This window comes from Oncorhynchus keta, chromosome 13 (assembly GCF_023373465.1).
Source record: "Oncorhynchus keta strain PuntledgeMale-10-30-2019 chromosome 13, Oket_V2, whole genome shotgun sequence".
In the NCBI taxonomy this organism is placed as follows: domain Eukaryota; kingdom Metazoa; phylum Chordata; class Actinopteri; order Salmoniformes; family Salmonidae; genus Oncorhynchus; species Oncorhynchus keta.
In genome coordinates, this window is record NC_068433.1 from 44,422,649 (window position 1) to 44,448,628 (window position 25,980).

Below are 25,980 nucleotides of genomic sequence, written 5' to 3' on the forward strand. Positions count from 1 at the left end.
ATGGCAACATTCGCTTGGAGAAAAAAAAGTGCATGGAAAATCCCTGCAGCAGTCGGCTCGTCTCGTGTAGGCAGTTGTTCAACCATATGAAATGTGAGTCAGAGGCTGGTGGGAGGCGCGATAGGAGGACGGTCTCATTGTATGGCTGAAAGGGAATCAATGGAACGTATCAAACGTATGGAAACAACATGCTTGACTCCGTTCAATTTATTCCATTTCAATGAGCCCGTCCTCCTATAGCTCGTCCCACTAGTCTCCTCTGGGTATGTATGTATGTATGTATGTATGTATGTATGTATGTATGTATGTATGGCCATATGATATTAAAAATATAGGCCTACATTATGTCATTGGCTATTTATTAACAATCACATATTATCGTACTAATAAATGCTTACACATATTTGGACAAGCAAGCATGCCTACTGTTCCTTGACAAATACTTTAATGCACAACATAGACAAGACCACATTCATTTAATTTGGCCAAGAAATCACACAATGCTTGACGTGTCAAAAAGAATAAACAAGCAACAACAACAAAAGTAACAGAATGAGAGCGTCACCAGCGCGCATGCCTGCATTCCTCCAAACCGTTTCAAATATTTATGTAATAAAGCCTATTAAAAAGTTTTTGTAGTAAATCAGGGGCGGTTCAAGGATTGGCTGTGTAAACTTTGGTGCAGTCTCATTGGTCGGAGAGATCTTTGAGAATGAAGGTGCTTTGAGGAGCCTTCTGGAATGTCTTTGAATGGGACTGGACTTGCGCTGCACCGGGCTCAAAAAATGCGCACTTAAACACTGGGTCATAACATTGGATTATTTGTATGTGGATATACTCTGTCTTTAACGGACTGACAAACGGACTCAGATTTAACGCCAGGAGCAGGTCTGTTTATTTGTGTGTGATCTGTCAAATAGTTTTCATCCAACTTTGAACTGGAACCATTTTAACGGACTATAATTCAACAATACGAACAGTGCCGTTATTATATGCCCCTATCACTGGATATAAAGGAACTTTTATTGTAAATGTTTTTATATATTTATTTCCATAATATTTTTTTTTTTCGGATTTGTGCCAGACATGACGACCTTTGCCCCTTTGCTTCTCGCTCTTGGCTCCATGGCGAGCGTTGCGTACGGGTGCCAACTGCCCACCGAGTGGCGTCCACTGAGTGAGAGCTGCCGTGCGGAACTGGCAGAGATCATTGTGTATGCCAAGGTGCTGGCAATTCACCGGGAGGAGTATGGCGGGGCAGAGGGCATCTACAACTCTCTGTATGGTTATGAGGGCGCTGAGGAAGGGTTGCTCTACTTCGCAGAGGTGGAACTCATGTGCGACCAGGCGTGGGGCAGCATGCTGGAGGTGCCGGCGGGCTCGCGCCTCAACCTGACAGGGCTGGGGTACCTGTCGTGCCAGTCTCACACCGTGATGGAGAACTACTCCTATATCTTCTTCCTCCGGTGAGTCAGGATGACCTGGTGAGTCAGGATGACCTGGTGAGTCAGGATGACCTGGTGACCGGGAACCTGTGTACATCGCACAGAATCACAAATACATTTAAGAGTGTGATGCATCATAAATATACACAAAAACATGACATATACTTTACAGTATATAGGCCTACAATATTTAGCTCCTCTATCCTCTTCTTTCTCGATGTACTGGGTGATATAATACAGATTTGAGCCCCTTTAGAGGTCACGTTTTGACCCTATAGGAAGCATGCACTCAGTCACTCACAGTGTTTGTTGGTTTACCTCCTACAGGATGGATGAGAACTACAACATCCAGCCCCACGGGGTCAACTTCCAGGACGCCATCTTCCCAGACACCGTAGAGAATCGCCGTACGTTCTCCAGCCTGTTCCAGTTCTCCAACTGCTCCCATGGCCAACCCCTCCAGACCTTCTCCCCAGAGTGGGACCCCCAAGAGGACAGCAGGGTAGGCCACGCAACACACTGCATGCGCTGTACATAATGGGGGGGTAGCTAGAGGGGAATATGGGTTTGAGAGGGAGAAAGAGAGATAAAGGGAGGAAAATAGGGGAAAAGGTATATGAATGGAGATGGGAAAGGGGCAGGAAGAGAGATGAGAAGGCAGGGTAGGGTTTTCTGGGTCCGAACAGCTGGAAATATAAGTACTACCTGCTTGTAAAATGTCAACAGACAGCCACACGTGCACACACGTGCACGCATGCTGGCACACACCTACCACACACACACCTACCACACACACACACACACACACACACACACACACACACACACACACACACACGTGTAGCAGAGTAGGGTTGTAACTAAGGCAAGCTATATTAAACTCTATTCTTTACAACCTGGTTGCCCCTGGATACAGCACCTTTCTCCAGATGTGTGTACATCTGCAGCAATCATCTCGCTGACCTTCACAGAGTAACGCACAGACACACACAGTCAGACATTCACCTCTGAGCCACCATCATCCTCAGACAGTACTCTGTTGTGTGAGATGTATTGACCTGTCTCCTTAGCTATAGAGACACAATTTAAGAATCAGACACAAAGACCGCACCAACACACAGACTGCCCACCCAGCTGACCGTGTGTTTGTGTGTGTCTAGGTCACGCTGCTTAACTAGACTAACCTGACTCTGAGATCAAAGCAGTCATTGATTAAGTCATGTGACCTCCTGTCTCCTCTGATTCCCTAGGCATGAGATGTATTTCTACTGAGGTCAAGACAATACAGACACACACTCAGCCATTCCCAAGGTTCACTGGACCAAAGACTGTCGCTGACCTGGTCACATGCTCCTAGTCATACCCCTTCGGGTGTTCACAGATCTGTAGACCTGAAAGGACTGGATAGGTGTTAGCAACATGCTTGAGGCTTCGCTTGGTCATGTATGTGGATTACACCTACGTACCCATTGTTTTCAAGACCTGCAGGCACTGAAATGGAACGGGGTCTCAGGGAGACTGGAGTGGAGGGATGATGTCATGCGAAACCTCAGAGGTACAGTGGTCAGGTCTTCTCTTCTTGTGTCTATCCCAGAGAGCCTGTAATACGTTGACCGAAGACTTGTGACACGCAGGGTGTTGAGTTTCTGATGGGTTAACGGGTTGAGAGGTTAGGGGTTAAAGACACTGCGTGGTGTGAGCCCAGGTACTGACATGCAGGGGTCGTAACCTTAGGAGGGGGGTGTGTCCATGTGGAGGAGCAGATGTGTGTGTTGTCAGAGTTTACGCTATGGAAATATAGACAAAGTTAATGGGAGAAAAACAGGCTTAAAAATTATACTACAAACCCTGTGGGAACCGATTAATGGAACCACAGCTCACACACACCCACACGCAGTGGTGTAGTGGAGGGTAAACGCAACTGAATGCAGTTTACTCCCTTTTTGCTGGAAAATGCATTGAAAGTATAAGGAGTGTTACTTTTTTCACAACGGCCGACGATCAGAGTTTACCCACCTATTTTATTACCACTACATCACTGCACACAGACACACACACACACACAGGTGTGAGGTTAACATGTGACTGAGGCTCTCTTCAGCGATGTGTTGGACAGATGGTGGTTAGTTAGGGATTGGCTGGGAGAGGCTCGGATGATGAGTCTAGCGCTGTCTGCTCTGTAGTTTTCCTGTGGGGACGCTGAGGTTCCAGATGGACATCCCATGCAGGCTGGAAAGCTGGATGGGAAGGTAATATGAGAGCGCCTCCACTTACACCCAAACCCCCAATTAGCACTCGATTAAACCCCTTCTTATGCACTCCAGAGCGGTTCCGGAGCGCCAAAACGAATCCATGGACATTTTGTCCTCAGAATTCCTTCTCTCAAAAGACTTCCTCTCCTTTATTATAGAGAAAATTCTGCAGGGGTTGATAAATGAGAGATAAATAGAGACCGGTAAGAGAGAGAGAGAAAGAAGGAGGGAGGAAAACAAAGACATATAGGGGAGAGAGAAAAGAGAGGGAGGGAGAGATAAAGAGACTGGAGTTATAGGGAGATGTCGGGACAGATCTGGGTCTCTCATATGAACAAATGCCCAGTCCCGCAATGCTTTTCCAGCCTAAATGCAGGATCGCCTCTAAGCATCTTCATAACAGTCAGTGTGTTCTGTGACTCAGTCAGTCCTACCTGATGTCCAGAACTGTAGTAATAATAATGCAATAGCCCTCCCTTTCTAACCCCTTTTAATGTTTCATTTAGTTGAATTCAGTCACAGCAAGGGTAAATCCTTTGTCATCTAATGCACCCTAGCCTTCTTCCCTAGGGCATGGAAATCTCAAATTAGACCCCCTTCCGCCCAACTCCCCCATACATGCACTCAGTGGAGTATTCAGTGTGTACTCTGCCAAACAGAAGGACAGTGTATGCTCCATACTGTGGCTGCCACACTGTAACTCGAGCAGACCTGCATGCATACACACCAACCAAGATCCAAGGCGAAATTTGACGTCCGTCCAGGTAGCCAGGAAAGGGCTTACAAACCTTCCACTAGGGGCAACGGTGAGCACTGTTACCATCAAGTATGCTTGTGATTTGGTCAGGCGTTGTGGATGGGGATGGTGGACGGGCGTAAACTGCGAGCTCTGGCTCCAAGGGTCGTGTGTTAAATCCCAGTGCAAATCTAACCATTTGGAATGAATGCCTAATTGAACTGTCATCGTTTCTGTTGTAACAGTAACCCCATCCCAAACTTAACCACCGTTGAGGACGTTTGGATACATACATGTTATGTTAGGAGAAATGGGAACAAATGTCAAAATCTGAAGTCAAATTGGTAAAATAGTGGGATCTTGTTGCACATTCAGTCACACACACACACACACAGTCACATTACTCACACACACACACACACACACACACACACACACACACACACACACACACACACACACACACACACACACACACACACTACTCACACACACACACACACACTACTCATACACACACACAGTCGCATTACTCACACACACAGACGGTGTTTAGATTAAGGTTTTACAGCTGCTCAGAGGCTGTAAGAAGGAGGACCTCAGTTCAGGTCAGAGGGTAGACTGCTGTGTGTGGTAATGGGTTTGTGTGTTTCTTGGTGTACGTGTCTTTGTGTGTCTGTGTGCTTGTTTCTCTAAGTGGTGTTTACACAGATGATCCTCCACAGCAAGCAGGTAACACCCGGATGTTTTGACAGGTGGTGCTGGGGATAGATAGATGGGTCGATGGTTGGGAGTTAGCTTTGGATAATGTCCCAAAGTACCAGGTCCCTAGCCCGCGACTAATGTGGTAAACAGCGAGGGAGAAACGCCACACACTGGTCTGGACAGGAGTCCGTTTGTTGGTGCAATATTAGCACAAAAAAATGTTGAGTTTGGATTGTTTTTTTCCCTGGGGGCTTGAGAACTCTCGTTGTTTAGATCTGAAAATCCAACAGGTGTATTGGAAGGGGGCTGCACTGTCCCTGTTGGTTTTGAATCAGTCAAAAAACACAGCCCCCTTCATTTGTCTTGCAGACAACAGCAAAACGAGCTTTCCAGATTCGGAAGTCAGAAAGACACTGGGTTTGGTTTCAGGCAGACTACCAGGTCCCTGGATTGGGTGCAATGTCCCATTTAAACTGCCGTGTGCGTGGCCGCGCACCTCCTCCAGGACTGCCACACCGGAGAAATGCCAGGCTGCACAGAAAAGCAAGTGATTGAACTTCACTGAGACCACCCCATTAGTTTGCACTATATAGATCAACGTTTTTTCTGTGATCGAATCAACATTATATCAGCCCATTTCCAATGCAACAAACCAAAACAAATCTAACTTTGCAAGATTGAGTCTTATCTTCTTGTATGTAGAGCCAGAGCGCAACGGAGTAGAATTCTACTGGCAGAGGTAGCCCATGAGCGATCAGTTCAGATCAGAGCGCAGAGCCGTGGTGTTCACATTTGTTGATATTCTTTGCTAGTTAACGAGTTATTAGCCCAGTTATAGATAAGTATAGGTGAACAGTGGGGAGATTCTGCTTCCTACAAGAGCACAAAACGCGTAGGCTACATTTCAAGCCGTCTTTGAAAAGCGATTCGATAAAATCTTGTCTTTATTAAAAGGGCAGTGTTGCATTTTGACACAGGCTTGACTATACAAATAAGCAAATATGCAGAGGGTTAGCCGATATTTGTTTAATTCTCTGCATGGTAATAATAATGCCTTTTATTTTGTAAAGATGTTTCTTGCAGCATACAATGCAATTTACAGCCACCTATTTGGCCCATGGTGTTACAGACCAAGTAGAAAAAAATACAAAAGCAGTGATACGAACAAGAGCAGTTTGCGGGTTTCTTCTTTGTTCCCATGTTAAACTGTTACCATGCACCTGCAAAAAGGACAGTTCAGATGTGCGAGTGCCTTTGAATTTTGAGTTAGAGACCAAGTTAAAAAAAAATCATAATAAGCCCTTCATAATGTAAAAACGTTTAATTCAATTTAGGCCTGCATTTAACACCACATATTAGGCTACTGTAGGCTATATCATAGAAATCAAAAACTATTTCCATGTGAAAATGTTATGGGATTGGCTCCATTGGTGTAGTTGGCTACTGTCTAAAATAGTAAGGGTACATCCTCAATGTTCATGGTAGATGCGTGGCGGATTTTGCAAAAAATGTCAAGTTTCATTTACATTACATTTACATTTAAGTCATTTAGCAGACGCTCTTATCCAGAGCGACTTACAAATTGGTGCATACACCTTATGACATCCAGTGGAACAGCCACTTAAACTTTATAGTTTCCACTCACAAAACCTAACATTTGCTCAGTGCCCCCCAAAAATGTGAGGGAACTTTGATTGGGTGGTTTAGTTTTTCTGAGGTAAACTATCACTACACTGTTAAAAACAACCAAATTTACATTATTTGCTAACCCAGCGCTGGGTAAATATTGAACATATGCTGGGTTATCTTTACCCAGCTAGTTGGGGGGTGTGTGAATAACCCAACCTGTTGGGTTGTTTGGATTACCCAAACATGGGTTAATTTAACCATCAGTTGGGTTTTTATTCAGATTTATGTTGGGTAATGTTATGTAATTCAATGGTTATTTTCAGGAGGTGTGGCCTATTAGGGGTGTGTATTTCAGGGTTCTTTTTTGGGCCACCCGTGGGAGTGAATGTCATTTCAGTTCATCATGTTAAGTTTGTACACTGCACATTTCAATGTTTCTTGAATATTTTTGCACATTACGTTCTAATATACAATTAATAACACTATTTAAATATTGTAACAAAGTGGTACCTTTCCAAATATATAACTCACACTTGTGTAAGCGTCATTAAAGTTACAAAAGTGCCAGTATTCAACCTTAACACGTCATGACAATACAACAGATGAACTGGAATTACAGTTACCCTCACAGGTGGCCAAAAACAACTTCCTGAAAGCTACGCCGCTAATAAGCCACGCCTCCAGTGTTCTGATCTGACCTGGTAGGTCATATCTCAATAACCCAACATCAACAACCTTGCTCTTTTTATAGAAAACAACTCAACTAAGTGACCCAATACCTGCAACCCAACAGTTGGGTCATCCAAACAACCCAACATATTTTTGGAGTGCACACTGTCTGCACATTTAACAGTCAGGACTCTATACTGGACTTTAGGAGTTACAGCATAGAGCTAAATTATTTGAACTATCATGTTTTTCCTCCCAGATACCACTTTTGTTTAAAGGGAGATGGGATGCTCGTTAGGGCAGAATGTTTTGAGAGCTAGCTATTGGACGAAATGCTGACCTGAAGCCTAACGTAGCATTAGGAGGGGAAACCCCACAGAGAGGTCTCGCCCCCTCCAATGAGCTGGAAAATGATGGCCCCTCAGAACCGCCATAACTCCGGGAGAGATGATGGGGTACTATATTCCACAGAGGCTACATTGCACCTTGACTCATTGGAGGGGGCGGGACTAGCTACAGTACTGTTCCTCAGAGCTTCTTCCACCCAAACTCATGATAAGTGGGTCTTAGAGCCCTTAAAGAGTCAGGGCCCCTACTCCCTGTGGTCTCTCTCACAACCCCTGTGTTCATCAAGCCTGAGCATGTAACACGCACACACACACGCATGCACACACACACAGAGCGTCAGGTCTGTCAGAAACCCTTAGGAGAAGAAAGGCACCAGCCAAGGAGAAGTAACTAAGGCGAACCAGAGGAACACACATTGATGGGAAGATGTCGTCACTGGGGCTCTCACGCTCTCCTCCTGATGCCAACCGACAACATACTTACTGGCATGCTGTATTCGTCCCCATGTTTACAGAAGACCCTCAGGTCAACTTCCCTGTTGCACTGTGCTCAAATACATATTCAGACACTGATTTCACAAATTGAGTGTCATGCCCTTTGAAAATGGCGGGACACAAGTATCATCGAGTTGTACATTAAAAAGTTCACCAGATAGTGCACCCCCTTTAAAATGATTAGGTGAATGACACTTCTGCTAATAGATATTTCCATCCAATGTTGATTTAATTTCTCTCTCTCTCCACACACACACCTCTCTCACTCTTCCTCCTCCCTCCCCATCCCCTCCAGCTCCTGTGCTCCTCGGTGCAGGGGGCTCTGTTCGAGGAGGAGGAGAAGAGCAGGAAGCAGCAGGAGCGCCTGGGCCAGCTGGAGAGGAGGAACAGGCAGCTGAAGGAGCGCGTCCGGAAGGTGAAGCGCTCCCTCCGGAACGCCAGGAAGAGCCAGCGCCAAGCGGAGCAGGAAAGGCAAGGGCTGGAGGAGAGGCTGAGGTCAGTGGAGAGACGGGCTGGGCACCAACTCAATACTATCACACAGGAGGCTACGCCCAGCAGATACCAGGAGACTGTGTTACACCGCACGCCACACACACCGCTTTAGTCTCTGGACTGGATGTTGTTAAAGACTGCTGGGCAGTCTCTCTAATTCCTGTTGTTCACAGGCACACACTCAATACTCATTTAGTGCCATATATACTGTAGTTCCTACACACATTACATAGAGAGGGCATCAAGTAGCCCTCGAATAGCAATTTTGTCCAATTTGTATTAGTGAATGACTCGAGAGAATGAGAGGGAGAGATAGCGTATAGCTCCTATTAATACACAGCACTGTCATACAGCTGATGGATAGACAGATGAAATGATTTAATTTAGAGTGAGTATATGATGAGTGAATGGCTAGAGTGAATGAAGAAAGTGAGGTTGCTTTCTGGTTGGTGTGTCTGTGGGCATGTGTTGTCTGTTGCTGTCCTCGTGTCAGCACCACCAAAGAGAATGACCATGAGGCATTGGGATTATTATATATGAATGTATTACTGAAGCTGCATATAAACTCTAATCATGATTACTAACTCTTGGGTGTTTTATTTCCAGATTACACAATCTGTTGTTTTTGGCCAAACAAACTAAACACAAACTGAAATTCCATTATTGGTATAAAAAAAAGAGGTAAAGAAAAGAGTGGAGGATGAAAGAGAGAGTTGTGGGTTGCTGTTACAGGCTCAATGGGTTTCCCTCTCTCCTCCAGGCACTGTGGGATAAAGCCAGATGTGCCACCCCCACAGAGACAGACACACACACAGTCTTTACTGCCCTCCCCCTTTGCCAGAGTTCGTGTCCTAAGACTTGAACCTCATCACGAAGACCCCTACAGCCTCAATCTTCATCTGGGTCTGTGAGCACAGGAAAACAAATACCTGTAACTGTAGGGGACCACACACACACACACACACACACACACACACACACACACACACACACACACACACACACACACACACACACACACACCCTCCACTCTTCTATAGTCTGTCAGTCTATGCTAGGGACACAGAGCAGAACGGAATGTGCTTGCGTGCTTTTCTGGGCCCAGAGAAAATCACCAACATACCAGCTCAGATCCATCTACAGTTAATCAGATGGACCCATTGCCTGCCATTTTCTAGAAGCTAGAGATGAGGAAAGGGACAGAGAAGAATGAGGAAAAGGATGAGGATGGGGAAAAGCAAGACAAGGAAGATGTGATGATGGAGTAGGAAAAGGGGGAGAACGAGGAAGGAGAGAAAGATCGTTCTGGTTGCCATTTCAGTGTATCCCATCGATTGTAGGCCACCTATGGAGCCTAAATATGAGAGAGTGGAAGGGATGAGGGGCTGTGTATCTGGGCACAGAGGAGAGAGTGGGAGGGATGAGGGGCTGTGTATCTGGGCACAGAGGAGAGAGTGGGAGGGATGAGGGGCTGTGTATCTGGGCACAGAGGAGAGAGTGGGAGGGATGAGGGGCTGTGTATCTGGGCACAGCGGAGAGAGTGGAAGGGATGAGGGGCTGTGTATCTGGGCACAGAGGAGAGAGTGGGAGGGATGAGGGGTTGTGTATCTGGGCACAGAGGAGAGAGTGGGAGGGATGAGGGGCTGTGTATCTGGGCACAGAGGAGAGAGTGGAAGGGATGAGGGGCTGTGTATCTGGGCACAGAGGAGAGAGTGGAAGGGATGAGGGGCTGTGTATCTGGGCACAGAGGAGAGAGTGGAAGGGATGAGGGGCTGTGTATCTGGGCACAGAGGAGAGAGTGGGAGGGATGAGGGGCTGTGTATCTGGGCACAGAGGAGAGAGTGGGAGGGATGAGGGGCTGTGTATCTGGGCACAGAGGAGAGAGTGGGAGGGATGAGGGGCTGTGTATCTGGGCACAGAGGAGAGAGTGGGAGGGATGAGGGGCTGTGTATCTGGGCACAGAGGAGAGAGTGGGAGGGATGAGGGGCTGTGTATCTGGGCACAGAGGAGAGAGTGGGAGGGATGAGGGGCTGTGTATCTGGGCACAGAGGAGAGAGTGGGAGGGATGAGGGGCTGTGTATCTGGGCACAGAGGAGAGAGTGGGAGGGATGAGGGGCTGTGTATCTGGGCACAGAGGAGAGAGTGGGAGGGATGAGGGGCTGTGTATCTGGGCACAGAGGAGAGAGTGGGAGGGATGAGGGGCTGTGTATCTGGGCACAGAGGAGAGAGTGGGAGGGATGAGGGGCTGTGTATCTGGGCACAGAGGAGAGAGTGGGAGGGATGAGGGGCTGTGTATCTGGGCACAGAGGAGAGAGTGGGAGGGATGAGGGGCTGTGTATCTGGGCACAGAGGAGAGAGTGGGAGGGATGAGGAGCTGTGTATCTGGGCACAGAGGAGAGAGTGGGAGGGATGAGGGGCTGTGTATCTGGGCACAGAGGAGAGAGTGGGAGGGATGAGGAGCTGTGTATCTGGGCACAGAGGAGAGAGTGGGAGGGATGAGGGGCTGTGTATCTGGGCACAGAGGAGAGAGTGGGAGGGATGAGGGGCTGTGTATCTGGGCACAGAGGAGAGAGTGGGAGGGATGAGGAGCTGTGTATCTGGGCACAGAGGAGAGAGTGGGAGGGATGAGGAGCTGTGTATCTGGGCACAGAGGAGAGAGTGGGAGGGATGAGGGGCTGTGTATCTGGGCACAGAGGAGAGAGTGGGAGGGATGAGGGGCTGTGTATCTGGGCACAGAGGAGAGAGTGGGAGGGATGAGGGGCTGTGTATCTGGGCACAGAGGAGAGAGTGGGAGGGATGAGGAGCTGTGTATCTGGGCACAGAGGAGAGAGTGGGAGGGATGAGGGGCTGTGTATCTGGGCACAGAGGAGAGAGTGGGAGGGATGAGGGGCTGTGTATCTGGGCACAGAGGAGAGAGTGGGAGGGATGAGGGGCTGTGTATCTGGGCACAGAGGAGAGAGTGGGAGGGATGAGGGGCTGTGTATCTGGGCACAGAGGTGAGAGTGGGAGGGATGAGGGGCTGTGTATCTGGGCACAGAGGAGAGAGTGGGAGGGATGAGGGGCTGTGTATCTGGGCACAGAGGAGAGAGTGGGAGGGATGAGGGGCTGTGTATCTGGGCACAGAGGAGAGAGTGGGAAACACTTTAAAAGGCAAAAAGATCAGGGAACCCAAAACCTCAACTATCCCCCCGCACCACTCACACGCACCATAACCTCTCGTCCAACAACAGCAGGCCCCCCCCACCCACACTTGCTCAACTCGCTCCGAGAATGTCATATTGTGCGTGTGTCTAAGTGTGTGTGTTGCATTGCGTTTGTTAACGTCTATGAGAGAATGATCTCCCTGAGCTTCTCTTTGCATTCCTCTGACCAGGAGAGCAAAAAGACAGACGCAGAGAGGGGGGGGGGGCAATGTAAACAAGACGAATGGGTTGGAATTTGCACACGACTCAGAGTCCAGATCCATTGTACGGGTTCAAAGGTCAATAACTGTGAGAGGAGAGAGGCTGACATGCTAGGAGTGAGTATGAGAGGTGCGTAATGTGGCAGCAGTTTGAATTGGCCCCCAGTTCCAGAAGAAGTACAGGGCAATCTCAGACCACTTTCACCAATTAAGTCCAATCACACTTGGCTATAAGTGGCTAGTTCTAACTATATTAGTGAATTAACAGTCATTTGCTACACAATTAGAAATAAAGTGTATTGGGAAAACAACATTGATGCCTGAGGCAATTGTTTTGTGAGCATGTAGATCAATGTGTCTTCACATTCACTCAGACCCAGGGTCATAGCTGGACCTGAAGTGGGTCTGTGAGAGTAACATCTGTGAATCTGCTAGACGTCTGTCAAATGTCTGTCTGTTGAGCATCTGTGGTGTGTCTGAAGTCAGGGGTTGTGTGTATGGAAGGGTTATGGAGGGACACGACTCCTTTCTAATCTTTCTCTGGTCGTCAAGGCAAAAAGGTCAGGGGTCAACAAACAAGCCAATTAGAAGTGGAAATCAATCTAAGCGCAAAAACAAACTTTGAATGGATTAAAGTGTAGCAGTCGCTGCACACAGACACACAGAGACTGTTGCTTTATGATTGTTCAGGATTTATTTCAGGAGAGAAAAAAACTAAATCAGTCATTCTGGCCTCTGTCGTCATCATGGTAACTGATATGTGCACATGATTGTCGAAGGCATCGGATATACAAGCCCCATAACAGAAGGTCATCACAGCACAGTAAGAGTGGCAGGGAAACTCACTCTGCCACACAAAATGGAAGGTGGTGTCTGCTTAACGAAGTAGGAAGAAAGTTGCCCCTTACCACTGATACAAGGTCAGATATTTTCTCTTCCCACTAATGGTTTAGGTTCAGATCAAAGGAGGATATGCTGATCCTAGATCTATGGTTGTTAGTATATCTATTAGTTAGGGTTCAGATTGAGGGAGGATATTCCGATCCGAGATTTATGTTTGAGTTAGGATCTAATGGTTAAGCTTTAGATTGAGGGAGAGTTTTCTGATCCTAGATCTGTGGTTAAGGGGAACATCTACCAGGAGTCGTTAGTGAGAGACCGCCACACAAGATGGAGGATTGTTTTGGTCACATGCAGCGTAAATATGGCCCATTCCCCGGGCTCTGGACCTCACAGGAACCCACAGGGAGATGCAGTGGTCCCCAACAATACTCTGCTCTCTATGGACACATTGATCTTCTTCTTTAGATACAGATACTCACATCATACAATGGCATATAAAAGTTAATGCAAACACTTGTGGAGTTGGATTTCTTTAAGCACTTTTCAACATGCTTTGCATTTCATCTTCAGAAAAAAGCGTTGCGATGCATTGTGGGATTCTTTTCTCTCTCATGACAGCTGATCATGGGCATGTGTTTAGGTGTGTTGGGACGCCTGTTGCCGTAGTGTCAGTGAGCAAAGGGGGTAAAGTGGACGACCGATGACTTAGTCAGATACGTGTAAAAACAGTGGATGTCGTATCAGTCAAAGCTTCAACGTTTATACACATTGCAAACTAAAGCCTGAGTTTGCTTTTAAATTTAAAATGGTTTTATTTTGTATTTTCTTTAGTTGGATATTGTTTAGAATATTGATGGCGTCGTCTCCATGGTAACGCCGTAGATGGCAGTTACTGAGTGTTCAGTACGGTGTGCTCTGAATATCGTGGTATCAAAGCTTGGTGTGGTGCGGGATGGAGGTGTGGGGGGCTGTAGCTAATTTAAAACACATTAAACATTCCAAAGAGAATACAAATCAACCCCCCACACACAAACACACACACACACGCACTACACAACATTCGCATAGGTTATCTTACAAATTAGCATTCATATTCACAAGACGTTTCCAACAAATATATCCATTCATATCAGAAAACAATACATGCTTGCCTCGATTAAAATAAATAAATTAACAAAAACGGAGCCCTAAAGTAAAGCGCACCCACCCCCTAAGATAATCCAGTCGATGACATCACACTTAATGATGGTTGACCCAGCACCACGAAGCCAGATAATAATACCGCACTTTGACCTCTATATGTAGTCTATATGCAGGGCTGTGTCTGGCCATAGTCTGGTTAGGGGACCCTGGTGTCATGAGCGTAACAGTCCCAGTGTTGGGTGAAACTTCTACAGTATACAGTGAACTGGTCTTAAAGAAACTAGAAAGAAAAAGAGAGGGAGGGAGGGGAGGGGAGGGGTGGGACAGAGAGAAAAGGAGAAGGTAAGGGGGAGAGAAATAGAAAACATCTGGTCTTCTGTCATCTTTCTCCAGATTATCAGAGTTCAGTCCTTCGTTTCAAAACAATTCATTTCTCAGTGGGGATCGGCCAGGGTTGCAGGTCGAGCTCATAGCTAACCATCAGTGTTTAATCAGGTATAATCAGTGTCCACATATTCTGTTTCAACAGTGCTTTGGATAGACATTACAATGACATAAAGGGATCGTTGGACTTGCATCTAACTGTGTAGACAAATCTATGCTCGCGACCGGTTTCTACAGCAACAAGGGTCACCACGGCGCCCAGTCCAAATCCCTGAGAACTTGTGTACTGGGTGCCGGTTGATGATGTCATCACAATGATGGCTCTTGTGGTGAGGTCATGGCTTTGTAAAAGGGATGAGGGTAGAGACAACAGCTCCACCGTCTTGGATCCTGGGAAACTGATACAGTACGTCAGGGTTTCCCCATGCTTACACGACACTACAGAGATGGCTGCTCTTTTTCATGGGCTTTTTCTGAGGCACATTTGGAAGTGCCTGGTTTCCCACCTGTAGCCCCTGATCTTTAGGATGGGAAACCCCACAGGTAACTAACCGGTGATGGTTCAAACTTTAACAGGGGGCATCCCTGTCCAGCACTCTCCAACTCCATCCCAAACCTGCAGTGTGTTCTATAATATACTGTATATGCGTCCCATATAGGGTGGTCGTTATAAAAGTCTTATAAAGTAAGACAATAATTAAACATAGTGCATGTTTCCCTTAACAAATAAGTTGTACAATGCTCTGACCCCATTTTGGGTATTTTAAAACTGTTTACAATCTCCATTCTCTGTCTGATAAATTCACGTAGATGAAGAGTCTAACTTGGTAGCTGTACACACATTATCTAGGTCTGAAACCGCGTCCAAACCTCAACGTGCAAATAGATAAAGCGCTGAGACGTCACTCAACAGTCTTATGGTACTTTTAAAGCACGTCTTAAACACGGGCGCGAACATAAACATGGGGGAAAAAGCGCAAGAAAACACAAATGAAAAATGATCCAGTTGGTAACTGTTAACCCAGAGGATGAAGACAAGAAAATAAACAGAATTTAAAAACTCACAAGTAGGACCTTCTAGAAGATGCCGGAAAGACTACAGGGAAATTGAGTTTGACTGACGTAGACAACGCCCAATCCGACGGCAGCTTCTGAAAACACACCCACTTCACTCATCATGGTTTCGGACAGAAACAGACACTCAAAATGTAAACCAATTAATAATGCTCTCGGAGTGGGTGTGGGTCCACAGAGTCGACACAATGGGCGTGTCCAAGGTGAGTATGGCGTGTTGTGATTGGTGCAATGGGTTTAGAGTCCTCTGCTCTCCCAGTCCTCCCAGATGCAGCGTGGGGGAGGGGCAGGGCGGGGGGCAGGCTGGGTGGGGGTAGTAGGGGCACGGTAAGGAAGGGGAGGGTGCGGTTTTCACCCCTCTCTATCTCTCACAGCGCCGTAGCCTCCCAGCTGGTCCCCCGCGGGACCTGGCGTCACTTAGTCTCTGTTAGTACCGTGGCAACAGTGGATGGGTGGGGCCGGGCGAGCTCCGCCCCCCCGGAGGGGACAGAGGAGGCTGCAGACGCCAGGCTGCAGGGGGTGGGAGTGGCTGGGGCACCTGGGGGGAGAACAGAGGCTATGAACACACAGTCAGAACTAACAAACTGGTAGTTGGTGTTTACTAGTTCATGGTTTATGTGTTTGTGTGGATGCATACTTGTCCACTTACAGTCCTTGTGAGGTGAGTCCACAGAAAAGCTCTTCATAATGGCTGCATTAGGGTTCTGGCTCAGAGTCTGGCTTGGACTCAGAGAGGGTTGAGTAGAGCTCTGGCTAGGGGTCTGGTTGGGAGTCTGGTTGGCCTGGTTCTGGTTGGCCTGGTTCCGTTGGTTCTGCATCTGTGCGGCCCGGCTGTTAGGAGGGTGAGGGTGAGAGCTGTCCATGCTCTGGCCCATACTGCTGCTCAACTGCAGTCTCCTCATGTGTCGCACCACTGCAGTGGCATTGAAGGCTTGCTGGAGAGGGAGAGAGAGAGAGAGAGAGAGAGAGAGAGAGAAGAGAGCGAGAGAGAAGAAAAGAGAGCAAGAGAAGGAGAGAGAGAGAGGGAGAAAGAGAGAGGAAGAGAGAGAGAGAGAGAGGAAAGAGAGAGAGGAAGAGACCAGTGTATGATTTATAAACACTACATTAAATAAGCAATCATTCAGACACACTCGGACACTTGAATGACACTCAGACATTTATTACCATACATGCAAACGTACCCTCCATTTGCTCTTGGCAAAGTTTTTCCTGATCTGCCTGCTCACAGACTCGTGGATGTTCTTGCAGAGGGCCGTGTCCCCAGCGATCCTGAACACACACACACAGACACTTTAACATCCCATAATACCCACATGAGTGTATGTGTGCGCGCAAGCGTGTTTACGATCAGTGTGTTCTCTCACCATGGGTGTCTGAGGGCCTGGTCACAGGTGAAGCGCTTCGCCGGGTCTTTCTCCATCAGACTGCCGATAAAGTCTTTGGCTGTGAAAACCCACGAGGGAACAGTAGCTCACACTCATCACAACATACACAAACAGTCCACAGTTCAAGGCACATGGTTTCCCACACTCCCTGGCCAGTGTACCGAACACCTGGACGAAGCCTCCGCTCTCTTCCATTTACTGGTTAGACTGGAGAATATAGGGTTCTCACATCAGGTCTGTGATGACCTCTTAAAAACACACACAAATTCCAAGAGGACGACGTCACAGCATAGAGAAAGTAGCTATGGTGGTGTGGTGTCCATATTTGCCAGACGGGAGGAAGAAGAGCTCTGTCTGAAGGGGATCAATCACTCCATTAGACACGCACACACACACACACACAGCTTACCTGAATCAGATATGTCGTCCCAGTATGGCGCGTCAAACTCGTAGTCTGCTTTGAGGATCTGCTCAAAGAGCTTGGAGTCATTCTCATCGTAGAATGGAGGATAGCCGCACAACCTGCAGACACAGACAGGAAGTGAGCTCATAAAAAAAAAAAAAAAAGTTAACATGCATTCACTTCCAACTTCAGGGAATCGTTTCCTTTCAAGATGATAATAGAATAACATGATGACGAATGAGACAAATGCTGGAACAACCATTCAATTGATAACAAACTGACAAGGTGAATGTAATGTATCCGAAACCTTTTCTTTGTCTGCTCTCCTAACCTCATCCTGGACTAATTGAACTTCTTGTGGCAAAATTATTTCCATAGAAAACATTAGCCGCCATTATGATCGAACCTCATTAAAATGCCTTTCTTCATCGAGAAGCTGTTCTGATGTGGCCGCAATGAGCCTTCTGTTTTTGTGCTTTCACATTTGGTTAAAGACTTGCGCGCCATTCCTCCGCAGGAGCCGGAGCGATTATTCCACCTGATTACCTGATGCGATCTCGTCACACCTGAGGAGAGACCCAACCAGGCATGCCGAGCCGGATTGTGTGGAGGCGCTCGGAAATCGGCTAACGAGTTCCGAGGCCCGTGCTAATGGCTAAATGACAAGACAGGAGTAGCTCACTGACCACTGGGAACTCACTGAGGAAACATCAAGGGGTCCAACGTCGGGCCTCGACCCAACACTACCATCCACAACTGGATATTCTTGGATTTAATCTATTTACTTGAACTCTAAACACATATTTGGTCTAATTTAATATTGCCTAGGCTATTCGCAAGGATGTTTGAGGACTACTTATTGAACATACAAACATTCACAGTTTAATCCACCAGCTGGACTGACTGACTCTGTTTCTCAGACATTTATTTATCCTCCCCATGTGTACAGTAGAGGTGACAGGAGCGCACACACACACACACACACACACACACACACACACACACACACACACACACACACACACACACACACACACACACACACACACACACACACACCCTCTAATGACCCAGTGACACCTAGTGATCCTTATATCCAAAGCTGTGTAAGCATGGAGAGTTCCATAACAGCTACATCAATAAATGGACAGAGATGGATAAACAGGTGAAAATAGAGACGAACAGAAGGATGTCTGAGCTATTGGGACGGGAGAAAGAACAAGGGAAGAGGAGAAGGGTGAGAGATAGAACCAGAGGGCAGAGCCTGCTTTGCACATCACAGAGCGACAAACCATTGAGAGCCAAGAACAACACAGAAAGGGAGAGGGGAGCAAAAATGAGGAACGTTTTCAGCGGATGAGGAAGATTTGCCCTGATGCTCTAACGACCGAGGTAACTCACACCTTTCAATCGTTCTCACAGCCTTTATTGTTCCATTGCCCCTATTCACCCTGTCCCTAACGATAAACTCTAACCCCTATTCACCCCGCCCCTAACCCCTATTCACCCCGCCCCTAACCCCTATTCACCTCGCCCTAACCCCTATTCACCCCGCCCCTAACCCCTATTCCCCCCGCCCCTAACCCCTATTCACCCCGCCCCTAACCCCTATTCACCCCGCCCCTAACCCCTATTCACCCCGCCCCTAACCCTGAACTCTAACCCCCATTCTCCCTGTCCCCAACCCTGAACTCTAACCCCCATTCTCCCTGTCCCCAACCCTGAACTCTAACGCCCATTCTCCCTGTCCCCAACCCTGAACTCTAACCCCCATTCTCCCTGTCCCCAACCCTGAACTCTAACCCCCATTCTCCCTGTCCCCAACCCTGAACTCTAACCCCCATTCTCCCTGTCCCCAACCCTGAACTCTAACCCCCATTCTCCCTGTCCCCAACCCTGAACTCTAACCCCCATTCTCCCTGTCCCCAACCCTGAACTCTAACCCCCATTCTCCCTGTCCCCAACCCTGAACTCTAACCCCCATTCTCCCTGTCCCCAACCCTGAACTCTAACCCCCATTCTCCCTGTCCCCAACCCTGAACTCTAACCCCCATTCTCCCTGTCCCCAACCCTGAACTCTAACCCCCATTCTCCCTGTCCCCAACCCTGAACTCTAACCCCTAACACACACACACACACACACACACACACACACACACACACACACACACACACACACACGAGAGCTGGAACACACACAGCGCTAAATCTGCCCTCTGACTCAGAGGTTGTCCACACACAGACAGAGGGCTGAAAAACAAAAAAGAGAGACATGTTGAAAAGTCTGTTTTTTCTCCTCAGAAGCACTATGTCCATACATGGTGACTGAGCAGAGCAGAGTGTAGCAGACCAACATCTGGCTCTGATGAAAGGAATAGAAAGAGGCATGATGTTGTGTCATTCTCCATTACAAAACACACAAACATCCACGCACACAGACAAACACACACGCACAATAAGTCAAACGTGTGTGCGAACTTGTGAAATGCAGCTGCACTCTAGAAGGATCCAAACCAAGGCCCTCAATATAAAGCTGTGAATTCTGCCCTCATGGCATTGACTGGGTATGGGAACACATAGCATGTCTGTAGGAGTTGAACAATTGACTATAGAAACTTACAGGATGTATGCAATGACTCCGATGGACCAGCAGTCCACTGCCTTACTGTAGGGCTTCTGAGCAAGAACCTCTGGAGCTGAGAGAGAGAAAAAGGAGAGAGAGACGAAGGGAGAGATGTAGAGAGGGGGATGAGACGTTGATGACATAACTGGAGACAGTCAGAGATGGAGAAATGGACACAGAGACGTGTTCTCCCCCTGGATTACCCTGCTGTCAAGCCCAGAGCTGGAGCTCATCCTATCAGAGGCCGTGACCCCCCCCACCCCCGTGGGCGATTATCGAGACTGAGAGAAGCCTGTCCAGACTAATCAATGATAACAGCCCAGCCAAAATAGAACTGAGCTCACCCAAACAACGGTCGACAAACAGAACAATATTGAAGACTGAGGTAAATACAGATCACAGGAAACACGCACACCCACAGACAGTCAGGCACTGTGTGTGCTGGGCTGAGCGTATGTTGCGTATCTCTAACAATATGGCCGACGTGTGTGTGTGTGTGTGTGTGTTTGTACACAGTATGTGTATGCGTGTGTCCGCTCTCTGATGGTGGGCCTGTCCAAACCACAGAGTCTGGTCTTAATTCAGCCAGGCGCTAACCCTGGGCTATTCATACCTCAGGAATGCAGGCTTCTCAATGCCATCATCCAGTAGCTGCTATATTTAGCAGCATTTCTAATGCAGCAACCGTCACATTGCAGCCTTTTAGAAAAGGGAGGGAGGGATGGAGGGACAAAAACTGCAGTGGCCTCATCTGAAGAGATTGTGGGATAGAGGGAGGATGAGACACTTCCAATGTCATTAACTTCTCTAGGATAGGGGGCAGCATTTGTAATTTTGTATGAAAAGCTACTCATCCCCAGAAGATAAGATATGCATATTACTGGTAGATTTGGATAGAAAACACTCTGAAGTTTCTAAAACTGTTTGAATCATGTCTGTGAGTATAACAGAACTTATGTAGCAGGCGAAACCCAGAGGACAAACCATTCAGATGTTTTTTTGTTTTTGAGGTCACTCTTTTCAATGGGTTTTCATTGGGAATCCAGATTTGTAAGGGACTTGCTTGCAGTTCCTACCGCTTCCACTGGATGTCACCAGTCTTTAGAAATTGGTTGAGGTTATTCCTTTGTGTAATGAAGAAGTACGGCCATCTTGAACGAGGGTCACTTCATGTGTACTGTTTGATAGAGGCGCGTGACCAGAAAACATGCTTCAGTTTGTTTTCTTCCTGTATTGAACACAGATCATCCCGTCTTCAATTTATCGATTATTTACTTTAAAAAATACCTAAAGTTGTATTACAAAAGTAGTTTGAAATGTTTTGGCAAAGTTTACAGGTAACTTTGAGATATTTTGTAGTCACGTTGCGCAAGTTGGAATCTGTGTTTTTCTGGATCAAACGCGCCAAATAAATGGACATTTTGGATATATATGGACGGAATTAATCGAACAAAAGGACCATTTGTGATGTTTATGGGGCATATTGGAGCCAACAGAAGACGCTCGTCAAAGGTAAGGCATGATTTATATTTTTATTTCTGTGTTTTGTGTCATGCCTGCAGGGTTGAAATATGTTCTCTCTTTTGTTTATGAATGTGCTATCCTCAGATAATAGCATCGTTTGCTTTTGCCGAAAAGCCTTTTTGAAATCTGACATGTTGGCTGGATTCACAACACGTGTAGCTTTAATTTGGTATCTTACATGTGTAATTTCATGAAAGTGAGATTTTTATAGGAATTAATTTGAATTTGGCGCTCTGCATTTTCTCTGGCTTTTGGCCAAGTGTGACGCTACCGTCCCACATATCCCAGGGAGGTTAACTAGCAAGGTGTTGTTTAGCTGGCCTACAGTACACCGACTATAGTTCCCGATGGATGAACTTAAACAAGTGTCTGCTAACTGACTTGCATGTGGATGTAGGGGTGTGGACAGGAGCCGGCAGATAAGACGTCAACATGCTGAGTCTTCAGAGTGTCTAACTACCAGAGGTACCGTCCTACAAGTCAACATGATGAGTCTTCAGAGTGTCTGACTACCAGAGGTACCGTCCTACAAGTCAACATGATGAGTCTTCAGAGTGTCTGACTACCAGAGGTACCGTCCTACAAGTCAACATGATGAGTCTTCAGAGTGTCTGACTACCAGAGGTACCGTCCTACAAGTCAACATGATGAGTCTTCAGCGTGTCCGACTACCAGAGGTACCGTCCTACAAGTCAACATGATGAGTCTTCAGCGTGTCCGACTACCAGAGGTACCGTCCTACAAGTCAACATGATGAGTCTTCAGAGTGTCTGACTACCAGAGGTACCGTCCTACAAGTCAACATGATGAGTCTTCAGAGTGTCTGACTACCAGAGGTACCGTCCTACAAGTCAACATGATGAGTCTTCAGAGTGTCTGACTAGCAGAGGTACCGTCCTACAAGTCAACATGCTGAGTCTTCAGAGTGTCTGACTACCAGAGGTACTGTCCTACAAGTCAACATGATGAGTCTTCAGTGTCTGACTAGCAGAGGTACCGTCCTACAAGTCAACATGATGAGTCTTCAGAGTGTCTGACTAGCAGAGGTACCGTCCTACAAGTCAACATGATGAGTCTTCAGCGTGTCTGACTACCAGAGGTACCGTCCTACAAGTCAACATGATGAGTCTTCAGAGTGTCTGACTACCAGAGGTACCGTCCTACAAGTCAACATGATGAGTCTTCAGCGTGTCTGACTACCAGAGGTACCGTCCTACAAGTCAACATGATGAGTCTTCAGCGTGTCTGACTACCAGAGGTACCGTCCTACAAGTCAACATGATGAGTCTTCAGAGTGTCTGACTACCAGAGGTACCGTCCTACAAGTCAACATGATGAGTCTTCAGCGTGTCTGACTACCAGAGGTACCGTCCTACAAGTCAACATGATGAGTCTTCAGCGTGTCTGACTACCAGAGGTACCGTCCTACAAGTCAACATGATGAGTCTTCAGAGTGTCTGACTACCAGAGGTACCGTCCTACACGTCAACATGCTGAGTCTTCAGAGTGTCTGACTACCAGAGGTACCGTCCTACAAGTCAACATGATGAGTCTTCAGAGTGTCTGACTACCAGAGGCACCGTCCTACAAGTCAACATGATGAGTCTTCAGAGTGTCTGACTACCAGAGGTACCGTCCTACAAGTCAACATGATGAGTCTTCAGAGTGTCTGACTACCAGAGGTACCGTCCTACAAGTCAACATGATGAGTCTTCAGAGTGTCTGACTACCAGAGGCACCGTCCTACAAGTCAACATGATGAGTCTTCAGAGTGTCTGACTACCAGAGGTACCGTCCTACAAGTCAACATGATGAGTCTTCAGAGTGTCTGACTACCAGAGGTACCGTCCTACAAGTCAACATGATGAGTCTTCAGAGTGTCTGACTACCAGAGGCACCGTCCTACAAGTCAACATGATGAGTCTTCAGAGTGTCTGACTACCAGAGGTACCGTCCTACAAGTCAACATGCTGAGTCTTCAGAGTGTCTGACTACCAGAGGCACCGTCCTACAAGTCAACATGATGAGTCTTCAGCGTGTCTGACTACCAGAGGTACCGTCCTACAAGTCAACATGCTGAGTCTTCAGAGTGTCTGACTACCAGAGGCACCGTCCTACAAGTCAACATGATGAGTCTTCAGAGTGTCTGACTACCAGAGGTACCGTCCTACAAGTCAACAGGCTGAGTCTTCAGAGTGTCTGACTACCAGAGGCACCGTCCTACAAGTCAGCATGATGAGTCTTCAGCGTGTCTGACTACCAGAGGTACCGTCCTACAAGTCAACATGCTGAGTCTTCAGAGTGTCTGACTACCAGAGGTACCGTCCTACAAGTCAACATGATGAGTCTTCAGAGTGTCTGACTACCAGAGGTGCCGTCCTACAAGTCAACATGCTGAGTCTTCAGAGTGTCTGACTACCAGAGGTACCGTCCTACACGTCAACATGAGTCTTCAGAGTGTCTGACTACCAGAGGTACCGTCCTAAACGTCAATGTGAAAGGTTCTGTCATGGAAATATTGTAAACATCTGTGTCTCTCACACACTCTTGACAAGATGAAAAAGCACACACACAAACTAACACTCAAAGACACACACATGCAAAAACAGTGCCAGGGATACAGTATATAAATCCTCATGTGTGGCACAGAGTTGACACACACACACACACACACACACACACACACACACACACACACACACACACACACACACACACACACACACACACACACACACACACACACACACACACACACACACACACAGCCAGGGCTACAGTATATAAATCCCCATGTGTGGCACAGAGTTGACAGCCCTCTAGCGCATAGTGAACTGCAGTAGAGCGCCCCGCCATGTTGGCCGTCTGACTCAGTCGCTCTGCTAAAAAGGGGAAAGCAGGCGACTGGGGGCAGGGTCTGTCAGCGTGTGATAAGACCTTCTTACTCCAGAGGCAGGATGTCTGTGTGTGTGAGCTGCACACAGATGCGCCCTCCCCCATTGCACGCACATAATTAAAGCAGTGGGATTTCACCTACAGTATACTGTATTATGCAGTGTGTCATTTATGTAAAGCACAGTGATGGCATCACACTCAGTAAGAGTGAGCACTTAGACAATGTAGCATATGACTTTGGAAAGGACGGTAGCCTAAAACCCCAAAAAGACTTGCTCCCAGTATTAACATTTCAGTAGCTGACGACACAAGGTATATTAACAAGTGGCATTAACTTCTAAGTAAGGACATTTAAGGTTATGGGGTGGGGGGGGGCATCTCTTCTTACCCACGTATCCCGGCGTTCCGCACGCGGTCGACATGACATCCCCGCTGCCCTCCATCTTGGACAGACCAAAGTCACTGATCATGATCTTAGACTCGTCCTGGGGGTTAAAATACAGCAGGTTCTCTGGCTGGAGAGAGCGGACAGAGAGAGAGAGCGAGTAAGATGGAGAGATGGAGGGATCGTGTTAACCACAAACGGAGCTCTCCCATCCTTGGATCTCTACTTACCCTGAACCTACTGTAGATATAAAACCGTAATCATTTGTATGGTATGTTCAATAGTACTCCCCGACGAAGGCCATGCAGCCGAAATGCGTTGTAAAAAAATAAAAATAAAACTTTGTTTCTATTGAAAATGCCATACTAATAAAGCCATTTTAATTAATTATATGAAGAGTGCCTTGGTCCTCTTTTTTTTTATTTTTTTATTTTTACCCCGTTTTCTCCCCAATTTCGTGGTATCCAATTGTTTAGTAGCTACTATCTTGTCTCATCGCTACAACTCCCGTACGGGCTCGGGAGAGACGAAGGTTGAAGGTCATGCATCCTCCGATACACAACTGTCACGACTTCTGCCGAAGTCGTTGCCTCTCCTTGTTCGGGCGGTGCTCGGCGTTCGACGTCACCGGTCTTCTAGCCATCATTGATCCTTTTTTCATTTTCCATTGGTTTTGTCTTGTCTTCCCACACACCTGTTTTCTATCCCATTCATTACCTGTTGTGTATTTAACCCTCTGTTTCCCCTCATGTCTTTGTCAGAGATTGATTTGTTGTCAGTGTAGTGTGTGTGTGTGTGTGTGTGTGTGTGTGTGTGTGTGTGTGTGTGTGTGTGTGTGTGTGTGTGTGTGTGTGTGTGTGTAGGTGTGCGTGGGTCCTGTGTGTGTCTGTGTGTGTGTGTGTATAGGTGCGCATGTTTTTTTGTTTGTTTGTACATTTATTGTTATGGAGCATACTCTTGGAACTTTATTAAAAGACTCCATATTTACACTCCATTTGACTCTCCTGCGCCTGACTCTCCTGTCACCTATTACACCTATGCATGACAACAACCCAACCAAGCCGCACTGCTTCTTAACACAGCGCGCATCCAACCCGGAAACCAGTCGCACCAATGTGTCGGAAGAAACACAGTGCACCTGGCAACCT

The 25,980-nt window shown here is 47.1% G+C and overlaps 2 protein-coding genes and 1 long non-coding RNA gene across 5 annotated transcripts in view; 2 read left to right on the plus strand and 1 right to left on the minus strand.

Moving 5' to 3' along the window:
* The first annotated feature begins 162 nt into the window (after positions 1–162).
* LOC118392400 (coiled-coil domain-containing protein 3-like) lies at positions 163–9,350 on the plus strand. Of its 2 annotated transcripts, none has more exons than XM_035784361.2 (4): positions 163–263; positions 1,085–1,466; positions 1,773–1,947; positions 8,574–9,350. In XM_035784361.2, exons 2-4 carry the CDS (start codon positions 1,087–1,089, stop codon positions 8,880–8,882), a joined length of 864 nt encoding a protein of 287 aa, XP_035640254.1. In that variant the 5' UTR covers positions 163–263; positions 1,085–1,086; the 3' UTR covers positions 8,883–9,350. The 2 variants fall into 2 exon arrangements, with proteins under 2 accessions (XP_035640254.1, XP_035640253.1); XM_035784360.2 differs by lacking the exon at positions 163–263 and adding an exon at positions 327–888.
* A 3,498-nt stretch (positions 9,351–12,848) lies between these two features.
* Positions 12,849–25,980, minus strand: part of camk1da (calcium/calmodulin-dependent protein kinase 1Da) — a 72,529-nt gene continuing 59,397 nt past the window's right edge. Inside the window, exons 5-11 of the mRNA XM_052460263.1 lie at positions 24,836–24,962; positions 20,026–20,101; positions 17,412–17,524; positions 16,982–17,060; positions 16,799–16,886; positions 16,267–16,552; positions 12,849–16,155 (exon numbers count right to left, since the gene is read on the minus strand). Coding sequence (XP_052316223.1) covers positions 16,031–16,155; positions 16,267–16,552; positions 16,799–16,886; positions 16,982–17,060; positions 17,412–17,524; positions 20,026–20,101; positions 24,836–24,962 — 894 coding nt within the window. The 3' untranslated portion in view covers positions 12,849–16,030. The remainder of the gene's footprint in view (positions 16,156–16,266; positions 16,553–16,798; positions 16,887–16,981; positions 17,061–17,411; positions 17,525–20,025; positions 20,102–24,835; positions 24,963–25,980) is intronic.
* On the plus strand, positions 20,353–24,825 carry LOC127906807 (uncharacterized). Of its 2 annotated transcripts, XR_008062900.1 has the most exons (4): positions 20,353–21,540; positions 21,950–22,176; positions 22,283–22,388; positions 23,076–24,825. It is a non-coding gene; the product is annotated as an uncharacterized LOC127906807 (long non-coding RNA). The 2 variants fall into 2 exon arrangements; XR_008062901.1 differs by lacking the exon at positions 22,283–22,388.

What these genes read in the sequence shown, in the direction of transcription:
- LOC118392400 (XM_035784361.2), top strand. Translation starts at nt 1,087, where the DNA reads ATGACGACCTTTGCCCCTTTGCTTCTCGCTCTTGGCTCCATGGCGAGC. An exon ending in TCCTATATCTTCTTCCTCCG is followed by an intron (nt 1,467 to 1,772) that starts GTGAGTCAGGAT and finishes TACCTCCTACAG; the next exon opens with GATGGATGAGAACTACAACA. An exon ending in ACCCCCAAGAGGACAGCAGG is followed by an intron (nt 1,948 to 8,573) that starts GTAGGCCACGCA and finishes CATCCCCTCCAG; the next exon opens with CTCCTGTGCTCCTCGGTGCA.